This window comes from Stomoxys calcitrans, chromosome 1 (assembly GCF_963082655.1).
Source record: "Stomoxys calcitrans chromosome 1, idStoCalc2.1, whole genome shotgun sequence".
NCBI classification, from domain to species: domain Eukaryota; kingdom Metazoa; phylum Arthropoda; class Insecta; order Diptera; family Muscidae; genus Stomoxys; species Stomoxys calcitrans.
Genome location: NC_081552.1, coordinates 220953252 through 220966838, shown reverse-complemented (window position 1 = coordinate 220966838; position 13587 = coordinate 220953252). Strand labels below are relative to the sequence as shown.

At 38.7% G+C, this 13587-nt stretch overlaps 2 protein-coding genes across 6 annotated transcripts in view; one reads left to right on the top strand and one right to left on the bottom strand.

The window, feature by feature from the left end:
• Nucleotides 1–13587, top strand: part of LOC106084671 (elongation factor-like GTPase 1) — a 605724-nt gene that overhangs the window by 420804 nt on the left and 171333 nt on the right. The gene's annotated exons all lie outside the window — the stretch shown is intronic.
• Nucleotides 6798–13587, bottom strand: part of LOC106091329 (protein giant-lens) — a 92376-nt gene continuing 85586 nt past the window's right edge. For all 5 annotated transcript variants that reach the window (XM_059360516.1, XM_059360519.1, XM_059360517.1 and 2 more), the window contains exons 3-5: nucleotides 11157–11812; nucleotides 10869–11040; nucleotides 6798–8091 (exon numbers count right to left, since the gene is read on the bottom strand). In XM_059360516.1, coding sequence (XP_059216499.1) covers nucleotides 7879–8091; nucleotides 10869–11040; nucleotides 11157–11812 — 1041 coding nt within the window. In that variant the 3' untranslated portion in view covers nucleotides 6798–7878. The remainder of the gene's footprint in view (nucleotides 8092–10868; nucleotides 11041–11156; nucleotides 11813–13587) is intronic.

Genomic DNA, 13587 nt, shown 5'->3' with positions numbered 1-13587 from the left:
GGGCTCTTTGCCAACTTTCTGCAATTTGGTACAGATCAGTCTCGATTTGGATATAGCTGCCATATAGACCGATCTCTTGATTTAAGGTCTTGGGCCCATAAAAGGCGCATTTATTATCCGATTTCGCCGAAAATTGGGACAGTGAGTTGCGTTGGGCTCTTTGACAACTTTCTGCAATTTGGTACAGATCAGTCCAGATTTGGATATAGCTGCCATATAGACCGATCTCTCGATATAAAGTTTTGGGCCCATAAAGGTCGCATTTATTGTCCGATTTCGCCGAAATTTGGAACAGTGAGTAGTTTTAGGCCACTCGACATCTTTCTGCAATATGGCACAGATCGGTTCAGATTTGGATATAGACCGATCTCTCGATTTAAGGTCTTAGGCCCATAAAATGCGCATTTATAGTCCGATTTCGCCGAAATTCGAGACAGTGAGTTGTGTTAGGCCCTTCGACAGCCCTTTTTAATTTGGCCCAAATCGATTCAGATTTGCATGTGGCTGCCATATAGACAGATCTCTCTATTTAAGGTCTTGGCCGCATTAAAAGGCACATTTATAATCCGATTTCGCTGAAATTTGGGACAGCGAGTTGTGTTGAGCCCATCGATATACTTCTTCAATTTGGCCCAGATCGGTCCAGATTTGTATATATCTGCCATATAGGCCGATCTCTCGATTAAAGGTCTTGGCCCCATAAAAAGCACATTTATATTCTGATTTCGCTAAAATTTGACACATCGACTTATGTTAGGCTCTTCGACATCCGTGTTGTGTATTGTTCAGATCGGTCTATATTTGGATATGGCTACCAAAAAGACAAAGATTTTGCTCTACAGAATTGAACAATGACTTGTACGTATTAGACCACTCAATATCCGTGTCGAATTTGGTCCAAATCGGACCATATTTCGATAAAGCTTCAATGGGGGCATAAATTATGCATTTTTCACCGAATAGTGACTAAATGTGGTTAACTACATATATACCCGAGGTGGTGGGTATCTGAAGTTCGGCCCGGCCGAACTTAATACCTTTTTACTTGTTTCTTTTGGGAGAGGAATGTTGGCCAGCCGATTCGCCATGATGATTGCTGACTTAAGCTGAACTAAATTTTTAAAAAAATTCTTTAAAAATTGTCTTTCAATATTTTTATTTTTATATTTATAATGTTAAAAAAATGTCTAACTAAAAAATTTGTTACTCAAACTCAATTTATTTTTCTTTCAGGTAAGGCCATCAATTCTATTCATATTTGTACAAAATGACAAACAAAAAGGTAAATATGTTAAATATAGTAAACATATTTTAAACTGTATCACTTCTTATAACCAATGTCATCGAATGACTTGAAAATGTTTCGGCCCTTAAATCGGTTTTTATACCATTGATGTTCCCAATCGCATTTATGCATTTTTTTCAACATCTCCCCTACTGATTCCTGTCCATGCAATGTGTGTGTGTAGGTTCCCCAAAATTTCCCTTCAAAGAAATACTTTCCATTTTGTTTTCAATGTCTTCTTATTGTGTAACCACAATAGAAAATATTTCGTAATAACATTACACTGTGTTTTTTTTTTCATTAAACCTTTCAAGCAAAACTTGAAAGTCCAAAACGCAGTACAGTGACATCTATGGTGATGACCCAACAAAATCGAATACAAATAAGAAGATGACATGGAATTGTCCATTGAACCAAATACACCTGAATTACACTTGGCTTTTGTATAGAAGACAGCAGAATCATTTCAATGTTCAGTAATACTTTTATAGGCTTGTCATGTAATTTCCATAAAGAAAAAAAACCGGCACTTAAATCTCCTCCAATGTGAGACATGCAGCCGTCAACCCTATGCGGGGCCGGTGAACAATAAAAGCGCATGCGTGCATTCGGATGTTATGCTCTCAATAGATTTATCGTATCACAATGTGATGCAGTGCCACACGGTGATGATGTGGCACATTTCCTCTTGAACTCAACACAAAAGAGGTGGTGAAGCGAAAAGTATGTACATTTGACCCATTGAATGCCACATTGTGTTGTAGATAAAATGTTGATATTTTGAGTGCATTGAGATGCCTACATAAGCATTTTGTTAAATCGTTTATCATTTGCTTTGTCTACATTATTATTTGTGTTATCGTGAAGGAAAGTCCAAGCGTGAGTTATTCCACATGAACTTTTGAATGCTTCTGGGCCTCATTTGCAAGAAAAGGTGCATCGTTTTTGCTCCTTATTGTGTAAGCGTTAAATGAAATGCAGTTAAAATGGTTAATTTTGAAAAATAAATTTGTTGTTGAAAGTCATAACAGAACACAACATGCTCAATTTCCGCCAAATCGGACAAAAATTACGGCTTGTAAGGGCTCAAGAAGTCAAATCGGGAGATGGGTTTATATGGAAGCTATATCAAATTATAGACCGATTTGGACCGTACTTTGCACAGTTGTTGAAAGTCATAACAGAACACCGCATGTTAAATTTCAGCCAAATCGGACAAAAATTGCGGCTTGTAAGGGCTCAAGAAGTCAAATCGGGAGATGGGTTTATATGGGAGCTATATCAGGTTATAAGCCGATTCGGACCGTACTAGGCACAGTTGTTGGAAGGCATAACAGAACACCACATGCGAAATTTCAGCCAAATCGGACAAAAATTGCGGCTTGTAAGGGCTCAAGAAGTCAAATCGGGAGATCGGTTTATATAGGAGATATATCATGTTATAGACCGATTTGGACCGTACTTGGCACAGTTGTTAGAAGTCATAACAAAACATTTCGTGCAAAATTTCAGTCGAATCGGACAAAAATTTCGGCTTCCAGGGGCTCAAGAAGTCATATCGGGATATCGGTTTATATGGGAGCTATATCAGGTTATAGACCGATTTTGGCCGTATTTAACACAGTTGTTAAAATTCATAAAAGAACATCACGTGCAAAATTTCAGCCAAATCAGACGAAAAATGCGGCTTCCAGGGGCTCAAGAAGTCAAATCGGGAGATCGGTTTATATGGGAGCTATATCAGGTTATAGACCGATTTGGGCCGTACTAGGCCCGGTTGTTGGAAGTCATAACAGAACACTTCATGCAAAATTTCAGCCGAATCGGACAAAAATTGCGGCCTGTAAAAGATCAAGAAGTCAAATCGGGAGATCGGTTTATATGGGAGCTATATCAGGTTATAGACCGATTCGGACAGTACTAGGCACAGTTGTTGGAAGGCATAACAGAACACCACGTGCGAAATTTCAGCCAAATCGGATAAAAACTGCGGCTTAAAAGGGCTTATGATATCAAATCGGGAGATCGGTTTATATGGGAGCTATGTCAGGTTATAGACCGATTTAGACCTCACTGAGTACAGTTGTCGGGAATCATAACAGTTTACTACATGCAAAATTTCAGCCAAATCGGATGAAATTTGCCCTTTCTAGAGACTCAAGAACTCAAATCGGGAGATCGGTTTATATGGGAGCTATATCAGGTTATCGACCGATTCGAACCGTACTTGGCACAGTTGTTGGAAGTTTTAAAAGAACACCCCTTGCGAAATTTCAGCCAAATCGGATAAAAACTGCAGCTTGTAAGGGATCAAGAAGTCAAATCGGGAGATCGGTTTATTTGGGAGCTATAACCAAATCGGTACCGATATGGCCAATTTGCAATCTCCAACCACCTACATCAATACTTAGTATCTGTGCAAAATTTCAAGCGGCTAGCTTTACGCCTTCGACCGCTATCGTGATTTCGACTGACGGATGGACGAACATGGCTAGATCGTCTCAGAACGTCGAGACTATCAAGAATATATAAACTTTATGGGGTCTTAGACGAATATATCGAGGTGAATGACTAGATAAGTATTCTGAATGACTAGATAAGTATACCCCCATCCTATGGTGGTTGGGGAAAAAAATGACAAAATATATCGTTGATATTTCAATGGGAAAATATAAACCTCTGACTACTCAATTCGCAAATAGATTAATAAAATTTAAGTGTTATGGGTATCTGATGTAGTTTTGGTTTTTGGAAAAGAGGAGTCTCTGCAGCATGATTTATAAGTTTCAGAACAATTAGTCGGCTCTCAGAGTCATTTCATAAATGTTAGGTTAGATTGGGTGCCCGTTGTTTAACAAGCGTCGTCAATATGCGGCACATTTCATCAATGAATTTTTTAAATTTTTTGTGTTTATTTTTTTGAAAAACTTTCCTATAACTCTTAAAAAATTGCCCAGCGTATGTGCGGATTAATTTAATCGCTAAATATGTATATATATTTAAGGGCTTTCTAATGAAAAATTACATATTATATATATAACTTTTAGGAAAAACGCAAAAATGGATTGGTTCCATGTTGACCAACGACACCTGTTTGCCACTATATGTAACTCAAATATAACTGAACATTGGGTTCCATTTTTTACTAGTGACATCTGGCATTCAAAAGACGCAATTGGTGTACACTATATCATATTTATAGCAAGAAACAGCAATGTGATCGTATTAAATTACGTTATAATTTTACGGTCAGCGTAGACACAAACCGAAGTTAGTGATCAGAATATATCTAAATACATCATACTATAGCATGCTTTTAGGCTGTAATGATAATGCATGTGCTCCTTACACGATATAATTTTTTTAAACAAGTCATTGGCTATTGAAATTCTAAAAAAAAAACTTATAAAGATATCTTAATAAGGCCGACGTGCCGCAGAGGTTAGCTTGTTCGCCTTTGACGCCGAACGCCTGGGTTCAAATCCCGGCGTGAACATCAACAAAAATTTCAGCGATGATTATCCACATACTAATGCTGGATCGGTTTATATGGGAGCTATGTCAGGTTATAGACCGATTTGGATCGTACTTGGTGTAGTTGTTGGAAGTCCAGGGGCTCAAGAAGTCATACCGTGAGATCGTTCTATATGGGAACTATGTATGGTTATAGACCGATTTAGACCGTACTTGGCACAGTTGTTAGAAGTCATGAAAGAACATCACGTGCAAAATTTCAGCCAAATCAGACAAAAATTGCGGCTTCCACGGGCTCAAGAAGTCATATCGGGAGATACGTTTACATGGGAGCTATATCAGGTTAAAGACCGATTCGGACCGTACTAAGCACAGTTGTTGGAAGTTATAAAAGAACATCACATGCAAAATTTCAGCTAAATCAGAAAAAATTGCGGCTTCCAGGGGCTCAAGAAGTCATATCGTGAGATCGGTTTATGTGGGAGCTATATCAGGTCTTCAACTGAGCGAAATCTACTAGAGCACCGCACGATTGGGACATCTATAAGGCTGAGCTAAGAAAATATAAGCTCGAGCTGAGAAATCCTCCTTAGCCTAGAGGCCTCCGATGTGTTCTCCAAGTAGCTGCAGAATTCTACCCAGGATTTGTTCTGAGCCTTTTTCAGCAGCTCGCCCTTATATTTTCTTAGCTTAGCTATATAGATGTCCCAATAATGTGGTGCTCTTGTGGCTTTTGCTCTGTTGAAGACCTGATATAGCTCCCATATAAACCGATCTCCCGATATGACTTCTTGAGCCCATGGAAACCGCAATTTTTGTCTAATCTGGCTGAAATTGTACACGTGGTATTCTTTTATGACCTTTAACAACTGTGTTAAGTACGGCCTAAATCGGTCTATAACCTGATATAGCTCCCATATAAACCGATCTCACGATATGACTTCTTGAGCCCCTGGAAGCCTCAATTTTCGTTCGATTTGGCTGAAATTGAGCATGTAGTGTTCTTTTGTGACTTTCACCAACTGTACCAAATACGGTCCAAATCGGTCTATAGCCTGATATAGCTCCCATATAAACCAATCTCCCGATTTGACTTCTTGAGCCCCTGGAAGCCTTAATTTTCGTTCGATTTGGCTGAAATTGAGCATGTAGTGTTCTTTTGTGACTTCCAACAACTGTGGCAGGTACGGTCCAAATCGGTCTATAACTTGATATAGCTCCCATATAAACCGATCTCCCGATTTGACTTTTTGAGCCCATGGAAACCGCAATTTTCGTCCGATTTGGCTGACATTTTGCACGTGATGTTCTTTTATGACTTTCACCAACTGTACCAAGTACGGTGCAAATCGGTCTATAACCTGATATAGCTCCCATATAAACCGATCTCCTAATTTGACTTCTTGAGCCCCTGGAAGCCGCAATTTTTGTCTAATTTGGCTGAAATTTTGCACGTGACGTTCTTTTATGACTTCCAACAACCGTGTTAAGTACGGCCCAAATCGCTCTATAACCTGATATAGCTCCCATATAAACCGATCTCCCGATTTGACTTCTTTAGTCCTTACAAGCCGCAATTTTAGTCCAATTTGGCTGAAATTTTGCATGTGATGTTATTTTATGACTTCCAACAACTGTGTCAAGTACGGCCCAAATCGCTCTATAACCTGATATAGCTCCCATATAAACCGATCTCCCGATTTGACTTCTTGAGCCCCTGGAAGCCGCAATTTTCGTCTGATTTGGCTGAAATTTTGCATTTTTTGCATTTTATGGCTTTCAACATCTGTGCCAAGTGCGGTCTAAATCGGTCTATAATCTGATACAGCTCCCATGTAAACCTGTCTCTCGATCATCCTTGTTAGCTGGTTTGACAGAAGTTTGGTAGGTAGAATACCATTATGCTCTACAACGTAATTTATTTTGCTGAAATCTTTAGCAGAATCCATGGTGGTGAATTGCCAAGATTCGGTCCGGCCCAGTTCGATTTTTATACTTACTTATTTTCTCTCTGCTTCTAGCTCTAAATAAAAGATCATTTAATTTTGGATAGATTTTTATGTATATGTGTGTGTGTGTGTGTTTTTATTTTGGCACTCGTGGAGTTTTTAAAGTTTAAAGGGGAAGATTTCGTTTTTCATATTTGTTTGCTTGTTTGTTTGTTTGTTTTAGTGTTACAATTACAAATAGGTTTCTATACATGGTTGTTGGTTTTTTTTGTTTTCTCTTCTACTTGTTTCGTTAGTTTATATTATTTGTTATATTTACTCATATATATATGTATATATAATTATATGTACAAGGATAATAAATATTTGTTGTTGTGGTATGTGTGTGTGTGTATATGTGTATTTTTACCTTTAAAAATTTTAGTTTTGTGCAATAGTTGTTTAATTAGATTTAAAATTAGACTTCTACTAAGTTTTGTTGTTGTAGTTTGTTTTTGTTTTTGTTTTCATGTTTTTTTCTTTTGTTGTATGTTGGTATAGATTTATTTATATATAATATATGTCGAACTTAAATTTACAAAACTTACACTTAAAGAAATTTTGGTTTTCTCATAGTTTGAATGTGTCGTTGCTGCTTCTTTAGGTTCTTTGCTTAGTTCATCTGTATTGGCTGTATTTACTTCGTATTTCTTTAGGATTGAGACTCTAATGGCTCAGTCGTAAAAAAAATCCTATTTTTAATAATAATAAGTTATAGAAATAATGTTAGCATTTATGTTATTTTGTTTTCTTTTCCTTTAGCATTATAATTAACTTAAACAATATTTTGAACCTGTTCAAAATTGTTTCATTTCATATTTCGTTTTTGTTTTTCTTTGTGTAGCCCTAGTAGTCCATGTCCGGTCCATTGTCCGTATTGTCCACTTTTGGGTTGTTTGTATAACTTAGAACAAAATTAAAAAAAAATAAAAAAAAAAATAAAATAATTAATAAAATAAATCCCTATAACTTAAATAATGTCTATGACAACAATGTAGCGATTTTCTCTGAAAAAATCATCCTCATGCGCGCGTTACTCTATATAACAACAAAAAAACTGCGAATGCTACTCCCACTGCTAACTGCCTCAGCCTCCTGCTTCTTCTCCTCCTCCTCTTCCTCCCCAACTCATTAGTCATTGACCATACAATAGCCAGAGTAGGTTTGGATATTATCCTCCAGAAATGTCTCACCGGCTATAACACCCGATTGCGTATGATGGCTGGGACAGTGATGACCCTTGGGACACTGACACAGTGCATTGATGTTGACCTCATCTATGAACTCTTGGCGTTTTCTCACTGTGAATAATTTGCACGGTTGTTTGCGTTGGCATCGTAGACGCTGCAAGACAAAAGAAAAACAAGCACTTCTCTTAATAAGTTGTCAAAATATTTGGCTTAAGGATATTTTATGGCAATTGAAATGAGATAAAAAAGAAGCAGAAAAAAAGCTTAGCAGTTTGCAAAAGCAAAACAGTTTGAGAACAAAAAATATTTTGGAAAATTAAACAAGTAAAAAGGCGTCAGGTTCGGCCAGGCCAAACTTTGGAGACCCACCACCTCGGGTATATAATACGTAAACCACCTTTCGTCAAAATCTGGAGAACAATGCTTACCTTATGGTAGCTATATCTAAAAATAAACCAAACTGAACCATATACGACACGGATGTCGAAAAGCCTAACATAAGTCACTGTGTCAAATTTCAGTGAAATCGGATTATAAATGCGCCTTTTATGGCCCCAAAACATTAAATCGAGAGATCGGTCTATATGGCAGCGATCAGAGCCAAATTGAAGAAGGATGTCGAAGGGCCTAACACATCTCACTGTCTCAAATTTCGGCGACATCGGACCATAAATGCGTCTTTTATGGGCCCAAAACCTTAAACCAAGAGATCGTTCTATATGGCAGCTATATTCAAATCTGGACCGATCTGGGCCAAATTGAAGAAAGATGTCGATGGGCTTAACTTAACTCACTGTCCCAAATTTCGGCGACATCGGACCATAAATGCGCCGTTTATGGGCCCAAAACCTTAAACCAAGAGATCGGTCTATATGGTAGCTATATTCAAATCTGGACCGATCTGGGCCAAATTGAAGAAAGATGTCGAGGGGCTTAACTTAACTCACTGTCCCAAATTTTGGTGACATCGGACCATAAATGTGGCTTTTATGGGCCTAAGACCCTAAATCGTGAGATCGGTCTATATGGCAGCTATATTCAAATCTGAAACGATCTGGGCCAAATTGAAGATGGATATCGAAGATCCTAACACAACTCACTGTCCCAAATATCGGCGCCATCGCATAATAAATACGCCTTTAATGGGCGCAAAACCGCAAATAGATAGATCGGCCTATATGGCAGCTATATTCAAATCTGGACCGATCTGGGCTAAATTGAAAAAGGATGTCGAAGGGGCAAACACAACTCACTGTTCCAAATTTCGGCGTCATCGCACAATAAATGCGCCTTTTATGGACCCAAAACCGCAAATAGATAGATCGGCCTATATGGCAGCTATATTCAAATCTGGACCGATCTGGGCCAAATTGAACAAGGATGTCGAAGGGTCTAACACAACCCACTGTCCTAAATTTCAGCAAAATCGTATAATAAAAGTGGCTTTTATGGGCGAAAGACCCTAAATCGGCGGATCGGTCTTTATGGCAGCTATATCAAAATCCGGACCGATCTGTGCCATATTGCAGAAATATGTCGAGGGGCTTAACATTACTCACTGTCCCAAATTTCGGCAACATCGGATAATAAATGCGCCTTTTATGGGCCCAAAGTCTTAAATCTAGAGATCGGTCTATATGGCAGCTATATCCAAATCCGGACCGATCTGGGCTAAATTGAAAAAGGATGTCGAAGGGGCAAACACAACTCACTGTCCCAAATTTCGACGACATCGGACCATAAATGTGGCTTTTATGGGGCTAAGACCCTAAATCGTGAGATCGGTCTATATGGCAGCTTTATCCAAATCTGGACCGATCTGAGCCAAATTGAAGAGGGATGTCGAAGGGCCTATCACAACACCCAGCCACAAATTTCGGCGACATCGGACAATAAATGCGCCTTTTATAGGCCCAAAACCTTAAATGGAGAGATCGGTCTATATGACAGCTATATCCAAATCTGGACCGATCTGGGCCACATTGAAGAAGGATATCAAGGGGCCTAACACAACTCATTGTTCCAAATTTCGGCGACATCGGACCATAAATGTGGCTTTTATGGGCCCAAAACCTTAAATCGAGATATCGGTCTATATGGCAGCTATATTCAAATATGGACCGATCCAAGCCAAATTGAAGAAGGATGTCGAAGGGCCTAACACATCTCACTGTTCCAAATTTCGGCGACATCGTACCATAAATGTGGCTTTTATGGGCATAAGACCCTAAATCGAAAGATCGGTCTATATGGCAGCAATATTCAAATCTAGACCGATCTGGGCCAAATTGAAGAAGGATGTCGAATGGCCTAACACAACTCACTGTCTCAAATTTCACCAAAGTCGGATAATAAATGTGGCTTTTATGGGCCTAAGACCCTAAATCGGCGGATCGGTCTATATGGGGGCTATATCAAGATATAGTCCCATAAAGCCCATCTTCGATCTTTACCTGCCTATGGACAAAAAAGGAATCTGTGCAAAGTTTCAGCTCAATATCTCTATTTTTCAAGACTGTAGCGTGATTTCAATAGAAAGACGGACGGACATGGCTAGATCATCTTAGATTTTTACGCTGATCAAGAATATATATCAACTTTATAGGGTCGGAAATGGATATTTCGATGTGTTGCAAACGGAATGACATTACCACCGAAGGATGGTGGTGGGTATATGCTTTCTCTATATGCAAAAAAAAACTTTTCTCCCCTATAGGGCGGGAAGGTGTACTATATGTCTATGGTGGCATAGGGCGTTTTAGTATCCACATTCTCTTTTCAACCTTACCTAACCTTACAGCCTCTTATTTAAACTAAATATGAGCTAAACTTTGTTTTCACTAGAAACTGAATGTGGTGATGCTGTTTTCATTCTCATACATAATGCACTTTGGTTTTTTTTTGTGATGACAAAATTTTGGCAAAACTTACCGTTAGAGGGGAACACGCAAACAAATATTTATAGCCACCATTGCCATCATCGGAGGGTTCTCGCTTTGTCAAATAAGTTACCGAGTTCTTGGGACAACGACAATGAACAATTTGTTCGGTGGTATTTGCCTCAGCCGAAGTTGTTAATGTCCAGGTGTAATCACGGAAATGCCTAAGATTATATAGAGGAAAAAGGAAATAAATCTGTTGCTAATGAAAAGTAAAACAACCCCCCCCCCCCCCCCCCCCAAATCTCTTGCCCTTCTCTCTTTGTCTACAAAAACTTACCTACAAACCGGCAGCCTGTGTACAGGCTGGCACATTTTGTAGTGCCTTGTTTTGTCGGCTATGGTGTGACCATCCTCCACCCCCAAGCCACTGGGACAGCCTCCAATATAGGATATTTTCTCCCCATGACCACCACCACCACCACCACCACCCATGTGACCCGAATGTCTCATATGCGGTGAATTGGTATACAAATGCTGCCGTTTCATGGCCATATGGGGAGGAAATTCATTATCATTAATTTCTTGCGAATAAAAGAGGGGCGTATTATCCTCAGCATCTGCCAAAGCGGAATTGGTCTCCTCGTGCATAACATAATCGTGGGGCAGATTCAGATCATCCTCATAGACGGCACCTAATTTATGCATTAATTTCTTCAAGTGCAAATTATCATATTTTTTATTGCCCACAAAGCTGGCATCCACCAGCAAATGTTGATGCATAAGTTTGGAATGTTCATAGTAGGTGTGATATTTTTCAGAATTATGATTCGCATGTGCTGCTGCCGCATCCTTATGATGATGGTGTATGACTATCTCGGGGGCTCGATTGACGGCGGGACAACGGCATTGGCGCTCAATCCAGGGTGTCTCGTACAAATCAATTTTCGAGCATACAGCATTGGGAGCACAAATGGGCAGGTCATCTTCAGAGTTCTGTAAAAGCAAGGAAACATCAAATGAGGGGTTTTAGTGTTTTTTTCTTGGTGTTTTTTACCTTTAACTTGAAAGAGAATTTTAAAAATCCATTTAAATTGTATAGAAGTTTTTATTTACACACATACATACACACACTCTTTCTCTCTCTCTCTCTCTCTCTCGCACGCTCTCTTGGTTTGTTTAACATGTCCAGGACATGTTGGTTGTACTACCTCTGTGGTGTTTAGTATGCAAATATAATCAATTTTTTGTTGTTGTTGCTGCTGCTGCTGCTGATGATTTTTTAATTCAACTGACAATTTTCTAATAAAAGCTGAATGCCAAATCCAAGCGAAACTTGACAGGGGACTAATTTAAGTGTTTGTTTGTTGAATCTTGTATGCTGGTATACTTGATATGATGTTGGCAAGCAACCAAACCTCGGGCATCCCTCTAACCAAGTTTTCACATATGAAGCTAGAGGTGTGTGTGCGTGTGTGTGTGTGTGATTGTGAGTTTTGCAGAATTACACCTATTCAAAAGTATGCTATTTGCTCTTACATTTGAGAAACTTACTATTTGCCCATAATACTTGTTTGCATGTGTTTGTATGTTCTGTCCATTAATTTGCATATCTAAGGGATACTTATTTTACATATCCCCTTTAAGGGTACTTAGCCGACAGGGTAGTAACATAAACATTGACCCCCTCTGACCGACCCCATGGCCTTGTCGTGAGCGGTTGTGCAACAGTGGTGGTATGGTGTGAGTCGGTCGTAAAGTGTCAAATAAATGGAGAAAATCTCTTGAATGTTTTTCTCAGATAGACGGGCCATGTCTTGGTTAAAGGGATTTTTAGAAATCTTTAACTGTCATCTCTTTGGTTGCTGTCGTTGTCGTCTGTGCTTGGGGTTATAGTTGAAGTTGAAATGTGTCCCATAAGCTGTAGAATGCCATAATGGTCATACATATAAGATTGGGATATATGAATTTTAGGTACCATAATGTATGGGCTTTTGAAGGCTTCTTGGTGGTGTTTGCAAAATTTTTGTTTATTTAAATATTTGCAGAAACAGATTAAAGGAAAATATCCTATTACAAAGGAGGGGAAGAAGAAGATAAAGATGAAAGACAGTGGGGATGTTGTTAGAGAAAATATTGTGGAGCATTTTTTGCTAAAAAAAAAAATGTCTTAGAAATTTTGAAAAATTTTTTAGGAATTTTGAAAAATTTCTTAGGAATTTTGAAAAATTTCTTAGGAATTTAGAAAAATTTCTTAGGAAATTTGAAAAATTTCTTAGGAAATTTGAAAAATTTCTTAGAAATTTTGTCTTTAGAGAAAATACTTTTCTTTTGAGTCACATATTGACATGGACGTCGAATATATCTTCGTAGAGGAGTTTTGGGGTTGGGGCGGCCCGCTGGGTAGGTACTTCAATCCAAAATTCAATACGATATTAATTTTCTAGTCTCCATCACCATTCATTTGATAGCCATATTATGCCTATCAGTCCTCTTTTGGTTTTGGGTGGCGTTTTTGGTGTATGCTTATCTTCCGTTGTTTTTCCCATTCAGAGATTTAAGACAAATGTCAATAAACACTATATCCTTTCCCCCCCTAATTCCCAACTCCCAATTTCCCTTCGCCAACGTAATGCACTGCATTCATGGGGGACATCCCCTGCATGTGGGTTGATAGGAAAAAAAACATCTGAAGAAAATGGCGAACTCTAGAGGCTCAAGAAGTCAAGATCCCAGATCGGTTTGTATGGCAGCTATATCAGGTTATGTAC